Source organism: Sapajus apella, unplaced genomic scaffold (genome assembly GCF_009761245.1).
Source record: "Sapajus apella isolate SASKATOON/1434 unplaced genomic scaffold, GSC_monkey_1.0 scaffold30, whole genome shotgun sequence".
Lineage (NCBI taxonomy): Eukaryota > Metazoa > Chordata > Mammalia > Primates > Cebidae > Sapajus > Sapajus apella.
The window spans coordinates 24,637,646-24,655,388 of NW_022436970.1; the positions used below are offsets into that span (position 1 = coordinate 24,637,646).

Here is a 17,743-nt window from a genome sequence, read left to right on the forward strand (position 1 = left end):
TCATATTTAGATCGTTTTTCTAGTTGCTGCCTGGCCCTGTTTCATGTGTTGTTCCTGTGAACACGTGTTGTCCCCGAGGTTAAGAGTTCCAGCTGAAAGGCAAAGTGTGCGTCTGGAAAAAGGCCCCACACAGGAGCCTAGAAGCGTCTTCCTGAAAGGGGTGTGTGGGTCACAAGGGCCTCATCTCCTGTGAACAAACTCGTTTGGCCACGGGGCAGCTGCTGGTAAGAAGACATGGGGAAGGTAAGCGATGCATGAACCAAATGTGTGAAGATGCCAGAGCAGGAACAGAGGCGGACAGCAGCTGATAAAAGCGTTTATCTGCAATGGCTGGATACTCTGGCAATATCTATTGCATGACGAATGCTTTGAGTCCAGAACAGTTGGCTTCTGAGCATCAGTGAAACATCCTCTGAGCTTTCTTTTGCTGTGCTCCTCCTCGGACAGCAGCCCTGCTGGCCTCGTGCAAGGTCCCCTGGCTGCCTTGGGATGTGGGGCTTCTGATTCTGGAACTATGGACATTTGGAGTCAGAGAGCTTTGCTGGGGAGCCGTCGTGGGCACTGTGGGGGTTGAACAACATATCTGACCTCCACACCTCCATGCCAGGAGCATCCCAGGTTGAGGCAATCAAAGCCGTCCCTGGACATTGCCAGGAGTCCCCGGGAACTGAGGGTCGCAGTGGAAGCTCTGGTCCGGAAACATATATATATATATATATTTTTTTTTTTTTTTGCACAGCCAAACTACCTTGTTTTATTGGATTTTGAGTAAAAACAACCTTGTCAAAGTTTCCAGGCAGACTCCTAAAAAGCATTAGCAGATCTGGACCTAGGCAGGCCAGGCACAGGGAGGTCCCTCTATCAGGTTTTGAGGCGGGTCGAGCGCCGTGGTAGTGGGGGCTGGGAGGATCGAGCCGTCACCTTGCTGGGTGTTTTGTCGTGGGTGCTGGGCTGGGAGGGTGGGCGGCCGCCGGAGGTGAACAGGGCTGTCAAAGCGTTCCGGGCATTGATTGCGCACCGGCGGCTCACAGGTCGGGTGGTGGGGCTGGGGTTCTTGGCCGCCTTGTATTTCTGCAGGTTCTCAAAGTGGGCCAAGGACTTGCAGTGCTGAGTGATTCTTACTTGAGCGGGGAGGACCACGCTGCACATGGAGGCCCTGGCGGTTCTTGCTCCACTAACTGCAAAGAGCCCGCCCCGTAAGCCATCATTCATGTACGGAAGCACCGCAAATAAGCACTTAGAGGAATCCTAATTTTAACTAGAATCGTAAATGCTATGATATCCCAGTGACTTCTCTTTATCGGCTACACTTGAGAAAGCCTGATGTTCTTGGTAGTGGCAGTCACTGCTTTTCCCGACGACACATGTTCACATTGCACGTGGACCACACGTGTGTGCCGTGGAGTCCTGGAGATTGGCACCAGCTTGCCGGAGGCAGTGGGGCTGAGCGTGCCCAGACAGCCAAAGCCCTCCCTCTTCTGATCACATCTTCCTCCCGCTCCATGCAGAGGTGGTTAAAGTCTGTATAACATTAGGATTATTGTGCTCCTGGAATATTTGGTAGAGCTCGTGATAAAGTCACTTGAGTTTGATTTTTGGAGGAAAAATAATATGATTTTTAATTACTATTTCAGTTTCTTTAGGAATTTCATATTTATTCAGCGTTTCCATTTCTTAAGTCAATTCTAGTAATCCAATTGTTGTTTTCTTTATTGGCATGAAGCCTCCAGAGCGTTTTCTCACCACATTCTCATCTCGACTGGAGCTGCTCTCTCTTCCAGTCCTCACTTTTAAATTTGAGCCTTCTTTTCTTGCCTCTCAATTCTGTTGTTGTTTCCTTTCCTATTTGTCTTTCTGAGTACATGTTTTGGCACACCTCTGTGCCCTTCTCTGGGTTTTCACAGTGAGACAATCTTTTGAAATTCTTTAGCTATAATGAGTTTCTCCTCAAAGTTTCTAAGCATGCAGCCTTCAGAGTATAGATCCTTTTCTGTGAGTTTGTTTGTATAAAACTAGGAGCGATCACAGCCCGGCAAGAATTCAAACGTTGCTTTCACACCCACAAGGGCACGCGCTGGAGGTGGTTCAACACGAGGCGGGTACACAGGCTGGACTTAGCCTGCAGTTCCAGCTTCTGCTCCAAACATCCACGGAGCCCTCGTGTCACCAGAAAGGGGTCCTGGTCCAGACCCCTAGAGAGGGTTCTTGGACCTGACGCAAGAAAGAATTCAGGACAAGTCCACCACGTGCAGCAAAAGGAAGTTTATTAAGAAAGTAAAGTGGTGAATGAACAGCTGCTCCACAGGCAGAGCAGGACGTTCCCGAGAGTAAGGGGAGGAGCGCGTCTACCCTAGGCACAATGCTTGTTTATATATAAGCTCGGAAAAGATCATAGGGAGAGATGCTCTGCTACAGGGATTTATGATAAAGGCTTTTGTTTATTACTATATTTTGCAAGAATCAATATTATTATCTTTAAAGCAAATTTTTAAAGCTATACTGTGTGTGTGCATGTGCAGGTGTGTGAGTGTGTGAATGTGCATGTATGTTAGTGAATGACTGTGTGCAAGTGTGAGTGAATGTGTTTGAACGTGCATGTGCGTTACTGTGTGTGTGTGAATGTGCGTTCATGTGTGTGAATGTGCACGCCTGTGACTGTATGTGAACATCTGTGAATGAGTTGTGAATGTGAGTGTGAATGTGTGTGTGAATATATGTGTGCATATATGAATATGAGTGTGTGTGTGTGCACGTGAGGACTTATGCACCAGAACTGCTCTAGGCATCCACATTAGCTTTCAATCGTCACAACAGCCTTGTGAGACACGTGTTATTCTATTATTATTTGCATTAGTTTCATAGCTGCAGACTCTGAGGCTTGGCCACGTGAAGTGGGTTTTTCAGGGCTGTTTGGCCGATGCCGGCCGTGGCACTCACCTGGTTCTGCTGTGCTCACTCTAATTGTCAGGCTGCACTGAGGCTCTGCTCGTTAGACATCGTGTGAGGACTTGGGCTGGCGCTGGAATTGGGGGGGTCGCAAGCACTATGTGTGCATGAGTGACATTTCATTACCGCCAGCAGGGTCCCCCCTCCAGTGACCTTGTTTCAAGGAAGTGTGCTCCCATGTCCCAAGCGCCCGCCCCGGGAAAAGATGGTGTGGGCACTGTTGCTTCCAATAATGTGCCATTAATCTCCAGCAGTGCAAACGATGCCTGCTCTGAGCAGTTCAACCCCATGAGGAACATTTTGTATTCAACTTAATCTTTGCTTTATGTCTGTAATATCAAAGCATGTCCAAAGAGCCCGTACACTGTCAGAATCTGTTTAATTGTGCGTAAGAGGTTTCGGCTTTAATTAAGGCAGTGGGGGAAGCATTCCCTCAGAACTCAGCCCCTGTACTCGCAGAGAGCATCTCAGTACAGGGGCCACATGGAGCTCAGCTCCAGCCTCCTTTGAGGTGCCTGGGGCCACTCGGGTTTTGCCCCAACGGTGACCATCACATTATTCCCAGATTGTCGCGGTCCACACGGATGGCGGCTCACCAGCGTCTGCGCCCAGGCATGGGCCGCCCTCTGGAGATGAGTGTGTGTGTGCATTGGACTTTGAAGCCATGGACAGGGAATGAAGGAGGTCAGCGGCTCCTCCAGCTTCCCCGCCCATCAGGGGCTGAGCCGTCATTAAACTCCAGGCTTCCTGTGCGGCTCAGGGTTCTTTCAGGCACAAAGCAACATGGGGCTGCGGTCTCCTGCCTTCTGGGTGTATCACTTGGGTTCCTTGGGCTCCCTGTGTCAGTGTAGACCAGGTCCCCCACTCCTGCCATGGGGCAGGCCCCGGACTAGACATGTCATGGCATGAAAACCCTGCACCTGCTGGACATGCGGAGAGGATCCTGGGCAGCCTGAGACCGTTCCTGCCCCCGTCTGTCCCTGCAGCAATGCATCCTGGTCACCTGTGTCTGCCCTGAAATACTCCCATCAATACGAGGGTGGGCAAACGGACAGTGGGGACACCCTCAAGACACTTACATCCTAGCAGGAGCAGACAGAAAATAACACTGGGTAAAGATAATGTGTGAATCATTTAGTCCTTTAGCGGGGAAAGAAAGGGCGCAGAAAAGTGAGGTAGGCATGGGCTTTGACGTGAACCGAATGGCGCAGATGAGTCTGAAGAGAAGGCAGGTTTGAGCAAAGGCCGAGGGCAAGGGGTCACCGTGGGCGTGGCTGAGCAGCTGTTCTGGGCAGAGGAACCGCCATGCTGAGGGCCTGAGGCAGGACTTGCCTGGGTGCCCAGGGGAGGGCGGAGGGGTGGGACAGGCCGGCCCAGTTAGGGCTGTGAGCGCTGGCGTTTTGAGCAGAGGGTGGCATGTAGGTGTCAGGAGGCCTGCCCCGGCTGCTGAGCTGGGGACAGAGGGCAAGAGGGGAGGCGGGAACCTGCTAGGGCTGTGGGTGCAGCTGACAGGTGGCTCAGAGCAGACGCCACAGTGAATCAGGAGCTTCTGGATGCCAGGAGCCCGTGTCAGCAAGGTGTAGCTGTGGGCAACCCCCGGGACTCTGGCGGAAGGCCCTGGGTGTGACCACAGGCCCAGCCCGAAGCCTCCACATCCGTGCTCCGGGAACGGCCCAGGCTGGGACGGGCGCCACCCCAGGGCTGGCACTAACTACTTAAGTGGTGGGTGGCTTGACCCTGTGGGCCTCTGGGCCAAGTAGGGACCGGGACTTAGGGGGCTTCCCCCTCTGGTTTCCAACCTTGGGTTCCAGTCCTGTGAAACAGCATAGACCAATTTGCTCTGCAATCCACCATGCATGGGCAGAACGAACAGGTGGCTGTCCAGGCTATACCTGCCCGGTTCAACCCAGTTCTGCAGTCAGCTCCCGGGGAGTGCTGGCTGTGCCTGCTGCTGTCTCCTGGGCTTGGACTCAGGCGTCCAGGATGGGCCCCAGAGGGAAGGCATGGGGCTGCCTGTCGGTAGGAGGAGAGCCAGGCCTTCCGATTCTTTGGCCACTGCCCAGCAGAGCCTCACTGTCCCAGCCCCACTCACCTGAGCCCCCAGCCCTGTGTGAGGGCAGCAGTGGCCATGTCTTGCCCGGGTGGCCATGTCCAGTCTGGATGCCATCACAGCACTCGCATGCAGAAACACAAGAGCTTTCCGATTCCCCAAGTTCAGTATCACCAAGTTCCCCTGGGTGCGATTATTTTAAAGGTAAAAGTTCCAGGGGTCCTCGTGGAGGGCCAGCGGGTGCACAATTCCTCATCCTCAAAGCTCCTTTAGACGGTGGACTTCCTGCCTTCCATAAGGCTGGTAAAATCCAAATCTTTACACATTGCCTCTTATTGGCTTGTTTTTGCTGTTCTGAGCTTCCTGGTAAAGTAATTTTGGTAATTTTACTTTCTCCTCCGTGTGTGACTTTTCTGTTAATATTTGCCTCTTGTGGACTCCTGATGTCTCTGGGAGACGGTCCTCAGCGTGAGACCTTCCTACTTTCAATCTTGTCCACTGACTCTACTTTTCATTTCTAGTTTTGTTTCTTATTTATATTCTCCTGGGGTTTTTATTGTAATGTCTTTGCTTTCCCTTGTGTTTTTAATTCCTTCATTCATTATTTTCTATGATTCTATTTTCTGAAGTTTTAGGAGGCTAATCCAGCTCCTAATGTGTGTGCTGGCATGTGCTCATAGAGGACTGGTGCTGTGTGTGGTTTGTAATCTTAGTTTAGTGGTCTTGGTTGGGGCTTTGTCTGTGGGAATCTCATGAGGCTTGAATGGAGAGTGCCTCTGGCCAGTCCCTGCTGACACTGGGCTGGATAATTCTTCGCTCTGGGGGCCTCCTGTGAAGGGTGTTGGCAGCATCTCTGGTTTCTACTCACTGGATGCCAGTCAGCGTCGTGACCATCACAGACATCTCCAGACCTTGCCGGCTGTCCCAGGGCAGAACTGCCCCCCACTGGGAACTGCTGGCTGGTTCTCTGCTTGGTTCAGTTAACGTCATGGCATCCCTGGCCTGCAGCCACCTTTGTAAGTGATAATTTCCTGGCAGTCTCGCCCACAGAGATGCCAGCCTCACCGCGCTGTGCACGTCAGGCTCACAGACACATGGCATCACGTTTGACCTGGCCAAGCAGAGACCTTGTAACCTTCTGGAACCAGCTAGCCAGTGTCCTTCCAGGTCACCCTCCAGGGAGGGGGAGCCCTGCCTGGCCCTGCTTTCCTTAGGATCAGTTCAGTTCTGCCTTCGTGCTGTGATGGCCATTCTATTATTGAGCTGTTCCTCTTCTTTCTTTTCCTGATGTTCCATGCAGAGAATGGGGAGGAACTCCAGAGCTTTCAGAAGCAGCTTTGCAATCTCTTAAGTCAAGTAGTTAGCTTTAAAACACTTTTAATGTAGCATGTAATTTATGCCCATATTTTAAAATGTGTATTCTGGGAAGAAGAAAGCCTTTTACAGCAAAAGTTCCAGGTTATACCTGATTATCCAGTTATTTTAATAATTATTCATCCCTGCCTACAAAAAACTGGACCACACAAAGCATTTGGCTGCCGGGGAAGTCAGCCTGTCCTGCAAGCCTGACACATGTGCTCCGCAAGGACCGGAGGGTGGGGCGTCGAACCACAATGCTCCACAGTAATAACTCAGGCGACTCTCTTGTTCCCTAGGGTGAAACTGGACACTCATTTTCCAGGTCGAAGCTGCTGGTCTCAGCTGTGATTTTACCAGTTCCCTGAAAGAGAATACCCTGTACCTTCACAGAGTCAGGTAAACCCAGAACCTGCCAGAATTTGGCAAGAAACCTCAAGTAGTACTGGATTACTGTTTTTCATTTCAGAGAGAGTCTTCTAGGTGGGCTCTTATGCCTTCTGCTGATGGTGAAGCTGAGACTCTGGTGGCTGTTGAGACACACCTGTCAAAGGCATGTGTCATAGGCAGCCCAGAACTTGGGCATGGCCCCTTCTGAGCCCCACCTGGGACTGCAGAGGACAAGGGAGCTCTCAGCTTGCAGGGCCGTCTGGTCACAGAGGGCTGGAGCAGCTGGGTTTGAACATTCGACAAACCGAACAGCTGCTGCTTATTCTGGGCAGTCTCTGAGGCAGCAGGTTCAGACGACTTCCTGCCACATTAGGAAGCTCCATCTCGTGAGCCCTGGGAGCCCAGCAGGTGGGAATTTTCAAAGCCTTTAATCCCTCAGAATGCCTGACTAGCAGGGCGCAGGAAATCTCTGCAACAAATTTCCATGACCTAAGCAGCTGATTGCTTTTGAATAAAATGAGGTCCCCTGCTCCAGCCCTCTGCCTGGCCAGCCCTCAGTCTCAGAGAAGCTCTCCCGCTTTGCAGGCTCTCTGCCTGCCCCTGACAGCCGCCCCCACAGCTCATGCAGTATCGGATGCGTGGCGCTCATCCGTGTTCCTCAGTTCGGTGCTCCAGGCCATGTCCTTGACATGGGGTATCTGGCGCATAGATTGAGATCATGTGTTCACTGAATGAACCATGGGGCACAGAGGCACACACAACCACTTGAATCCTGACCGCGTCCACCACTTCTCATGCAGTGAACTTGGCTCTGAAGGTCACAGGTCCCCATGATTACCCAGCACTTCTCTCCTGCCCGCCATTGCAGTAGCAGTCCAAGGTGCTCTCTCCCATTCAGAAGAGGCTTCTCCTATTCTTCACTGGGGGTGCCGAGCTCCTACTGGCAAGCTCACTAGCGCCATTTTGTTAGACTCTCTTTCCCTCCCTTCTTCCCTCCCTCCTCCTTTTCATTTGACTTTTTTCCCCCTAAAATCTCTGGTGAATCACATGCTTGGGTCAAGTTGGCAGTCTGTGAGCTACACATTGAGCACACCCACTACACCCCACTCTTTCCCGGTTCCTGCATTGCCCTTGTGGTGGGTTTAAGCTTTACTTGGCAGAGGTTCAAGTATATACTTGTTAGCAACAACCATAAAAAGGACTTGATGTTGACGGGGGAAGGCAGTGGCCCTCGAACCTCAGTGATGAGACTTGCATGTTACTGGATTCCCCCCGAGACCTACTAACTCAGGATAATTTTTATAAATTGAGATAAGATTCACGTAACATTGTATTTACCATCTTGATGTGCACAATTCAGTGGTTTTTAGTGTATTAACAATGTTGTGCAACGATCACCACTGTCTAATTCCAGGACTTTACGTCATCTCCAGAGAAACCCCGAGCCATTAGCAGACACTCCCCAACGCCCCCCTCCCATCCCCTGGAAACTCCTACCCTGCTTTCTATCTCTGTGAATTTACTTATCATGGATAATTTATTTTATTTTATTTTTTGAGACAGTCTCACTCTGTCGCCCAGGCTGGAGTGCAGTGATGCAATCTTGGCTCACTGTAACCTCCACCTCCCAGGTTCAAGTGATTCTCCTTCCTCAGCCTCCCAAGTGGTTGGGACTGCAGGCACCCACCACACCCGACTAATTTTTGTATTTTTTGGTAGAGACAGGGTTTCGCCATCTTGGCCAGGCTGGTCTCAAACTCCTGACCTCAAGTGATCCACCCGCCTCAGCCTCCCAAAATGCTGGGATTACAGGCGTGAGCCACCACACCCGGCTCAGACACTATATGTGACCTTTTCTGTCCGGCTGCTTTCACTTAGCATATGGTTTATATCCACACTGTTGCATTAACAGTGCTTGATTCCTGTTCGTGGCTGAATAACATTCCCCTATATAGGCCCCATATTTTGCTTATCCATTTATCAGTTGATGGAATTTGGGTTGTTTTCACTTTCTGGCTATTATAATAATGCCACTGTGAACATTTATGTACAGGTTTTTGTGTGAACACATGTTTTCATTTGTCTTGAGTGTACACCTTGGAGTGGAATTGCTAGGTCACATGGGAAGTGTATGTTTAAATTTTTGAGGAACTGCCAAACTGTTTTCCACTGTGGCTGTGACATTTTATATTTCCACCAGCAATGTACCAGGGTCCAATTTTTCCACAGCCTTTCCAGCACTTATTGGGTGTTTTTGTTTTTTTTTTTTTTTTCGTTTGTTTGATATAGCTACCCTAGTGGATGTGAAGTGGTATCCTGTAGTTTTCATTTACATTTCCATAACGACTAATGCTATTGATCACTTTTCATGTGCTTCTTAGCCATTCACATACTTCCTTTGGAGCAATACCTATTCAAATCCTCCGCCCATGTTTAAATTGGGTTGTTTGTCATTTGTGGTTGAGCTGCAAGAGCTCCTTGCATTCTGGATACTAGACTCTGACCAGATATGTGACATGTGACTTGCTCTTTTTTTCCCACTGTTAGTTGTCATTCATTTTTCTGGTGCTGTTTTCGATATACAGAAGAACTTCATTTGAATGAAGTCCAGTTTCTCTTTTTCCTTTTGTTGCTTGTGCTTTTGGCGTCCTGTTTCAGAAACCAGTGTCTAATCCATGGTCACGAAGAGTTACACTTCTGTTTTCTTCTAAGTGCGTTTCAGAGTTTTAGCGCTTACATTAAGATCTTTGATCTAGTTTGAATTAATTTTTATGTATAGTGCGATGTAGAGGTCTCCCTTGGTCCATTCAGTGTTGCTATAAAGGAATACCTGTGGCTGGGTAATTCATTTTAAGAAGAAGGTTTGCTTAACTCATGATTCTGATGTCTGGAAAAGTTGAAGATTGGGCATCCGCATCAGACGAAGGCCACAGGCAACTCTAGTCATGGCAGAAGATGGCACGGCGCTGGTGTGTGCAGAGACCACACAGAGAGGGAGGAAGCAAGGGTTAGGGGTGCCAGGCTCGTTCAACAGCCAACTCTGGAGGGAACTCAGAGAGTGAGAACTCACTCATTACCATGAAGACACCACGCAGCCATGCGTAAGGGATCCACCCCCATGACCCAAACCCCTCCCATTAGGCCCCACCTCCAACGTTGGGGATCAAATTCCACTGTAAAATTTGGAGGCCAATATCCAAACCATAGAAGGTTCAACTTTATTTTTTACATGTGGATAACCATTTGTTGGAGATACTATTATTTCTCCATTGAATAGTCTTGACAACCTTGTCAAAAATGAATTGACCATAGATCTATGGGTTCACTTCTGGACTTTCGATTCTGCTCCATTAATTTTTACATCTCCCCTTTTGCCAATACTACACTCTTGATTGCTATAGCTTTATACTTAGTTTGAGTAAGTAGTAATGTACTAGTGCATACTCGAATTACTATAAAGGAATACCTGAGACTGGGTGATTTATAAGGAAAAAATGTTTAATTAGCTCATGGTTCTGCAGGCTGCAAAGGAAGCATGGTGCTAATGTCTCATCAGCTGCTGGGGAGGCTTCAGGAAGCTTCCAGTCATAGCAGAAGGCAAAGGGGGAGCAGGCACGTTAATGGTAAAAGCAGGAACAAGGTTGGGGGGTAGGTACCACACACTTTTAAATGAACAGAACTCATGAAAACCCACTATTTCGAGGGCAGCACCAAGAGGATGGCACTGAGCCACGAGAAATGCACTCCTGCGATCCAGTCACCTCCCAGCAGGCCCCGCCTCCAACACTGGGGATTACATTTCGCCATGAGAGTTAGGTGGAGTCATGTAATAAAATTTTATCAAGTAAGTTTGAGCCCTCCGACTTTGTTCTTTGTCAAGATCATTTTGGCTACCTTGCATTTCCAATGCAATTTTAGGGTCAACTTGTCAATGTCTCAAAAAAATTACTGGGATTTTCATACTATTGGATTGACTCTGTTGATCAATTTAGGGAAGATTGCCCTCTTAATAATATTGAGTCTTCTAATACATGAACATGGGATGTCTTTTCATTTACCAAGTCTTAAAATTTCTTCCACCAATGTTTGTAGTTTTTTCAGTGTCCAAGTCTAAGTCTTTCCACCTCCTTGGTTAAGTTTATTCCTAAGTATTTTATTATTTCTGATGCTCTTATAAATGGATATTTTAACTTCCTTTTCTGATTGTGCATTGTTTTTGCATAGAAATACAACCGATTTTTTTTATATTGATCTAATTTCTTGCAATTTTGCTAAACCCATTCTCATAGTGGTGGGGGTGTGTGTGTGCGTGTGTGTCTGTCTGCGTGTGTTCTTTAAGGTTTTCTGTATACAAGATCATAAGATCAAGTCATCTGAAAATATACTTTTACTTCTTTCTTTTGAGTCTGGATGCCTTTTCTTTCTTTCTCTTGCCTAATTTTTCTGACTAGAATTTCCAGTACAATGTTAAGTAGAACTGATGAGAGCAGGCATTTCAGTCTTGTTCCTGGTCTTAGAGGGAAAAGATCCAGTTTTTCACCATTGATAATGAAGTTAAGTGTGAGTTTTTCCTATGTGGACTTTGTCATGTTGAGGAAGTTCTCTTTTAGTCCTAGTTATTGAGGTTTTTTTAAATCATGAAAGGATGTTAGACTTTGTCAAATCCCTTTTCTGCATCTATTGAAATTATCACATTTTTCCCTTCATCCTATAAATATGTACATGTTAATTGTTGTGTGTCATGCCACCCTTGTATTCCTGTGATAAATCTCTATGATAAATGATCATATGGCCATCATATACAATCCTTTTAATATGATGCTGGATTTATTTTGCTTGTGTTTTCTTGTGGATTTTTGCCTCTGTTGTTGTTGTTGTTGTTGTTTTTGAGATGGAGTCTCGCTCTGTTGCTCAGCCTGGAGTGCAGTGGTGTGATCTTGGCTCATTGCAACCTCCATCTCCCAGGTTCAGGCAATTCACCCTGCCTCAGCCTCCTTAGTAGCTGGGATTACAGGCACCAACCACCATACCCAGCTAATTTTCATATTTTTTAGTAGAGACAGGGTTTCATATGTTGGCCAGGCTAGTCTTGAACTCCTGACCTCAGGTGATCCGCCTGCCTCAGCCTCCCAATGTGCTGGGATTACAAGTGTGAGCCATTGTGCCCTGCCTTGCCTCTGTTTCTATCAGGGTTATTGGTTTGTAGTTTTGTTTTCCCATGACGTCCTTGTCTCCTCAGAGAATGGTTATGAAGCATTCCTTCCTCTTCAGTCTTTTAACAAATTTGAAAAGGATTGGTATTCATTCTTTTTTAAATATGTAGTAGAGTTTGCCAGTAAAGCCATCTTGTCCTTGGATTTTTGTTGGAGAAAGTTTTTTTGATTACTAATTTAATCCTTCTTTGTTATAGCTCTATTCAGATTTTCTATTTCTCCCTGAGTCAGTTTGGTACTCATGTGTTTCAAGGAATTTGTTCACATCATCCTCATTATTTAATTTGTTGGTATGCAACTGTTCATGGATTGACCCTTTTATCATTACATAATGTCCTTCTTTGTCCCTCACAACAATTTTTGCCTGAAAACCTATTTTGTCAGAAATTAGTATGGCCACTCCAGCTTTTTCCTTCATTTTCAAGGTATTTCTCTTTAAATATAAAGAGATTCTTACATGGACATTATATGCTTGGATTATTGTTTTTGTTGTTATTGTTTTTAATCTATTAAGCCAATCTTTGTCTTTTAATTGTTGAGTTTAATCCATTTACATTTAAGGTGATTGTTGATTAGGTAGGACTTCTGCTAGTTTGCCACATCTTTTCTCTGTGTCTTACATATTTTTTGTTCTTCTGTACTGCCTTCTTTTGTGTTAAATAGATATTTTTCCAATGTGCCATTTTAATTCCCTTGTGATTTCTTTTGTTGGCCAGGCTGGTCTTGAACTCCTGGCCTCAAGCAATCTGCCAACCTCACCCTCCCAAAGTGCTGGAATTACAGGTGTGAGCCACAATGCCTGGCCTCTCTTTCATTTTTGAAGGACAGTTTTGCCAGATATAAACTTCTTGGTTGACATGTTTTTTTTTTTTCCTTTCAGCTCATTAAATATGTCATCCCACTGCCTGCTGGCCTCCATGGTTTCTGAGGAAAAAAATTAACTATTAATCTTACTGAGCCTCCATCACACATGATAAGTTGCTTCTCTCTTGCTGCTTTCAAAATTCTCTCTCTCTCACTCTTTCTTTCTTTCTCTCTGAATAGAGTCTCTCTATTGCCCAGGCTGGGAGATAGGCACAATCTTGACTCATTGCAATCTTCACCTTCCCAGTTCAAGTGATTCTCCTGCCTCATGACTCCTGAGTAGCTGGGATTACAGGTACTTGCTACCATGGCTGGCTAATTTTTGTATTTTTAGTAGAGACAAGTTTTCACCATGTTGGTCAGCCTGGTCTTGAACTGCTGACCTCAGATGACTGACCTGCCTTGGCCTTCCAAAGTGCTGGGCTTACAAGTGTGAGCCACTGTGCCTGGCCAATCTTTGTCTTTAGACAGCTTGATTATGGTGTGTCAGTGTCGATGTCTTTGAATTTATCTTAATTGGAGTTTGTTGAGTTTCTTAGATGTGTAATGTTTTTCATCAAATTTGAAGTGGGTTTTTTTTTACCATTATTTCTTCAAATATTCTCTCTTTCCTGTCCTCTTTCCTTTTGGGACTCTCATTATGCAAAGGTTGGTACATCTGATGGTATCCCACAGGTCTCTTAGGCGCTGCTCAGTTTTCTTATTTTCTTTCTGCTGCTCAGATAGGATACTATGAAATGATGTATCTTCAATTTCTCTGATTCTTTCTTAAGCCTGTTCACATCTGCTGTTGAGATCCTCTAATAAGCTTTTCATTTCAGCTATTATGCTTTCAACACATAATTTCTATCATTTTTTTAAATAACTTCTCTTTATTGATATCCTCTGGTGAGAAGTCATTCTCACAAATTTAGCTCTTTGAAGATATTAAATATAGCTTATGTGACATCTTTTTCTAGTGAATCCAATATCTGGGCTTCTTCAGGAATATTTTTTTAGTTGCTTTTTCCTGTCTATGAGCTACACTTTTATATTCTTTTTTTTTTTTTTTTTTTTTGAGATGGAGTTTCGCTCGTTACCCAGGCTGGAGTGCAATGGCGCGATCTCGGCTCACCGCAACCTCCGCCTCCTGGGTTCAGGCAATTCTCCTGCCTCAGCCTCCTGAGTAGCTGGGATTACAGGCACGTGCCACCATGCCCAGCTAATTTTTTGTAGTTTTAGTAGAGACGGGGTTTCACCATGTTGACCAGGATGGTCTCGATCTCTTGACCTCATGATCCACCCGCCTCGGCCTCCCAAAGTGCTGGGATTACAGGCTTGAGCCACCGCGCCCGGCCACTTTTATATTCTTTGTAAGCCTTATAAATCTGTGTTGAAAACTGTAGATTTTTAATGTGACAGTTCTGGAAATCAGACTCTTCCCTCTCCCCAGGATTTTTTTGTAGCTACTGTGGTTTGTTTAGTAACTATTCTTTGTCTTATGTGGCCCCTGATGTCTCTGTTCCAGTAGCTTAGTGGGCAACAAGTGATTGGACATAGATTCTTAAATGTCTGGAATAAAAACTAAAACTTGTTTTTGCAGATGGGCTCTATGTGTGTCTTGGCCCCAAGACACACATAGAGCATCAGCCAGGCTGGTCAAACCTCTGTCTTATCAACTCCTGCTCGCAGAATCTGAAGGTCAGCCAGAAAAGTGTCTTTTGGGACTTCTCCGGCCCTTCCCGGCATGTATGGGCACACCCCACCATGAGTGTGCCCTTTCAGATTCCCAGGAATTTGTTGGAACTTTTTCAAGCCCTTATTTCCCAAATCATCTCATTCCCCAGCCTTCCATTCCAAGCTTTTTGTTAGGCTATGGTCCCAACTCTCATCCACTGCCTCAGGCAACAGTAGCTAAAACACTTTCCTGTAAACGTTTTCTGACAAAAACTGCCCAGGTGGCTGCCTTTGCACCGAGGGATTTCCAAGTTATAGGAGATGAAGGCAGGCCCTTTCAGCAATCTTCCACGGAGCCACAACAATTATGATCCTTAGTGAATGAGGTCTGTGCGTCTCCTTCCAGTGCTGGTGCTGGTAGCGGGAATGCAGACTGCTACTTTCAAGACCTCTGCGGGGCGGGGGTGCAGGGTATGTGAAACGGCCAAAGCCGTTTGTTGTTATTGTTACCAAGACTCAGCTGTTCTCAGTGTCCCATGGTTGGTGCAAGCTTTTGGTTAGTTTCCGGAGTTCCAAAAAAGTTGACTCTTGACAGTTTTTTCCCAGGTTTTTCACTGTGTTAAGGTAGGGATGGACTTCCGGAGCTCCTTACTCTGCAGTCTCTCTGCTTCACAGAATGCTGAGTAGGGTCCCCTTCGTGCTCTGACGCGGCTGGTCCGCGGCGCACAAACTAAACGGGGGCTGCGTCTGTCCCTCCAGACATCGCGACGGCCTTACTTGTCGGCGGGGTCCGTCCTGAAACATCTGGCTCTTTTCAGTCTGCATCAATTTGTCAAAACTTGGTGGGACACTTGTTCGAGGCCCGTAGCTGGAGAACCCGGCTGCTCTCCTGGCGATAACTCAAGGCCAGGTCGCCACTGGGCGGGGTCCCCGGACGCCTGAGGCGCCCCGCGGGAGCCAGACGCAGACGTGGGGCCTTCGGAGGAGCGGGAACGGGAGCGGGAACGGGAGCGGGGAGGGCGGAGGGGCCGCGGTTCAGTGCCGGCCCCGGCGGGCAGACGCGCTCCCCAGCTCAGCTCTCGCGGCCCTAACGCGCTCCGTTCCCTTTGCAGGCGCGGCCTCCTGAGCCCGGCGGAAGCCCCTGGGTGTTTCCGGCGCATGGAGCCATGGCCCTGCTCCCCGGGCACGCGGAGCCCCCTGGCGGCGGCGCTGTGGGCGGCGGGGCCCGCGCCCGGCACGTCATCATCAATGTGGGCGGCTGCCGCGTGCGCCTGGCCTGGGCCGCGCTTGCGCAGTGCCCCCTCGCGCGCCTGGAGCGCCTGCGCGCCTGCCGCGGCCACGACGAGCTGCTGCGCGTGTGCGACGACTACGACGTGAGCCGCGACGAGTTCTTCTTCGACCGCAGCCCGTGCGCCTTCCGCGCCATCGTGGCGCTGCTGCGCGCGGGGAAGCTGCGGCTGCTGCGGGGCCCGTGCGCGCTGGCCTTCCGCGACGAGCTGGCCTACTGGGGCATCGACGAGGCGCGCCTGGAGCGCTGCTGCCTGCGCCGCCTGCGCCGCCGCGAGGAGGAGGCGGCCGAGGCGCGCGCGGAGCCGGCGGAGCGCGGGGCGCAGGGGAGCCCGGCGCGCGCCCTGGGGCCCCGGGGGCGGCTGCAGCGCGGCCGGCGGCGCCTGCGCGACGTGGTGGACAACCCGCACTCGGGGCTGGCGGGCAAGCTCTTCGCCTGCCTGTCCGTGTCCTTTGTGGCCGTCACGGCCGTGGGCCTCTGCTTGAGCACGATGCCGGACATCCGCGCCGAGGAGGAGCGGGTGAGCACGGGGCGGGGACGGGGCGGGGACGGGGCGGGGCTGGGGCCGGGCTGGGGCTGGGCTGCGGGTTAGTGAAGCGGGAGGAGGGCTGAGCTGGAGGCGCCTGGCAGGAGGGAGCACCACTGGTGGTGGTCTTGGCAAACCCCACCCCCCAGCGCGAAACAGCAGAGGCTCCAAGTTACATTGGGTTTCAGGACGCAGCATCGGTCCACAGGCCTCCGCCGGAAACTGCTCTGCTCATCAGGCCCTCAAAGTTTGGACAACGTGGAGCTAAAATATTGGGTATCCGGGGCCTAGAGATTTGTGCGACATTTGGTCATTGTGGACCAAGGAGACCCAACCACATTGTTCCAGGGCCGGCGGACAGTGCCAGGGCCAGGCAGGCTTCTGGCTATGGAACTGAGGTCTGGGTGCCAAGGTCTGGGTGCTGACAGGTCTGCGTGCCAGGGTCTGGGTGCTGGGAGGTCTGGGTGCTGTTATAGGGTCCAGCCCTATTGGGTCTAGAGGGTATTCTCTACGGGTGCGGAAACGAGAGACTGTAGAAATAAAGACACAAGACACTGAGATAAAGAGAAAACAAGCTTGGGCCCAGGGATCCACTGCCACCTACTGCACGGAGTCCGGTAGTGACCCCAAGTGCCTGGACACTCTGACTTTTATTGAGTACAAAGCAGGGGGTAGGGAGAATAGGGTGAGTTCAAGCAAATCACATGTCTAAGGAACAAAGGGGCCAAGACTTGCAAGTAGCTGAACAAGGGGCCCAGGGCTTTCAAGTAGCCGAAGCAGGGGACAGCGAGATGCGTCAGCATCGTATGCTGTGCTTGCCCAGTGAGAACAAAGGCATCAAAAATAATGCTGCTTCTTACTACCTTCAAAAGAGGAACCAGGTGCACAAGTAGGGAGTGAAGGCAGACACTGGCCTATATAGCACAGCACCAGAGAGACAGTTAACCCCCGGGTAGCTGCGGGTTGGGCTGACTGATACCAGTCCCTCAGGGGAGTGGAGTGTTCTCAGACTTGCCCAAGGACAGGGAATGTTCCCTTCCAAGGTCTGCTCGGGGAAGCACCGGCACTACTGCAGAGATTTTAGATGCCCTCCAGCAACCCTTATGCAGGTGTGACAGAGGGCTGGCTTTCAGCATTGGCCACCAGTCAGTGTTCCACAGGTGTTAATGCTCTTGCCTCTTGTCCACATTCCATAGCTCATCAGTCCCTAACCACAGCGACCTAAAGTTCTTAAGTAAATATGCATACAGTGCAAGAAGGCTTTAATCAATGCTTAGTATTCACTAAGATTAATATCTCATCACTCATGATGCTTAATATTCAATAAGACTAATATCCAATCACTCGTAATACTTATTCCTAACTAGAGTCTTTTTTCTATATTCTATTTATCAGACAGGAGCTGGGTGAGGCTTCAGTCTCCTGCTTCGGCACTTATGAGACTTTCCTTCCAC

At 49.0% G+C, this 17,743-nt stretch overlaps 1 protein-coding gene across 3 annotated transcripts in view; it reads left to right on the plus strand.

Moving 5' to 3' along the window:
- The window catches only part of KCNG2 (potassium voltage-gated channel modifier subfamily G member 2), an 86,706-nt gene that overhangs the window by 43,198 nt on the left and 25,765 nt on the right, over positions 1 to 17,743 (plus strand). For 2 of the 3 annotated variants that reach the window (XM_032293791.1, XM_032293793.1), the window contains exons 2-3: positions 6,652 to 6,751; positions 15,588 to 16,283. In XM_032293791.1, the coding sequence (XP_032149682.1) occupies positions 15,642 to 16,283 (642 nt within the window). In that variant the 5' untranslated portion in view covers positions 6,652 to 6,751; positions 15,588 to 15,641. Of the gene's footprint in view, positions 1 to 5,506; positions 5,696 to 6,651; positions 6,752 to 15,587; positions 16,284 to 17,743 lie in introns of those variants that run through there. The other variant, XM_032293792.1, reaches the window with a different exon arrangement.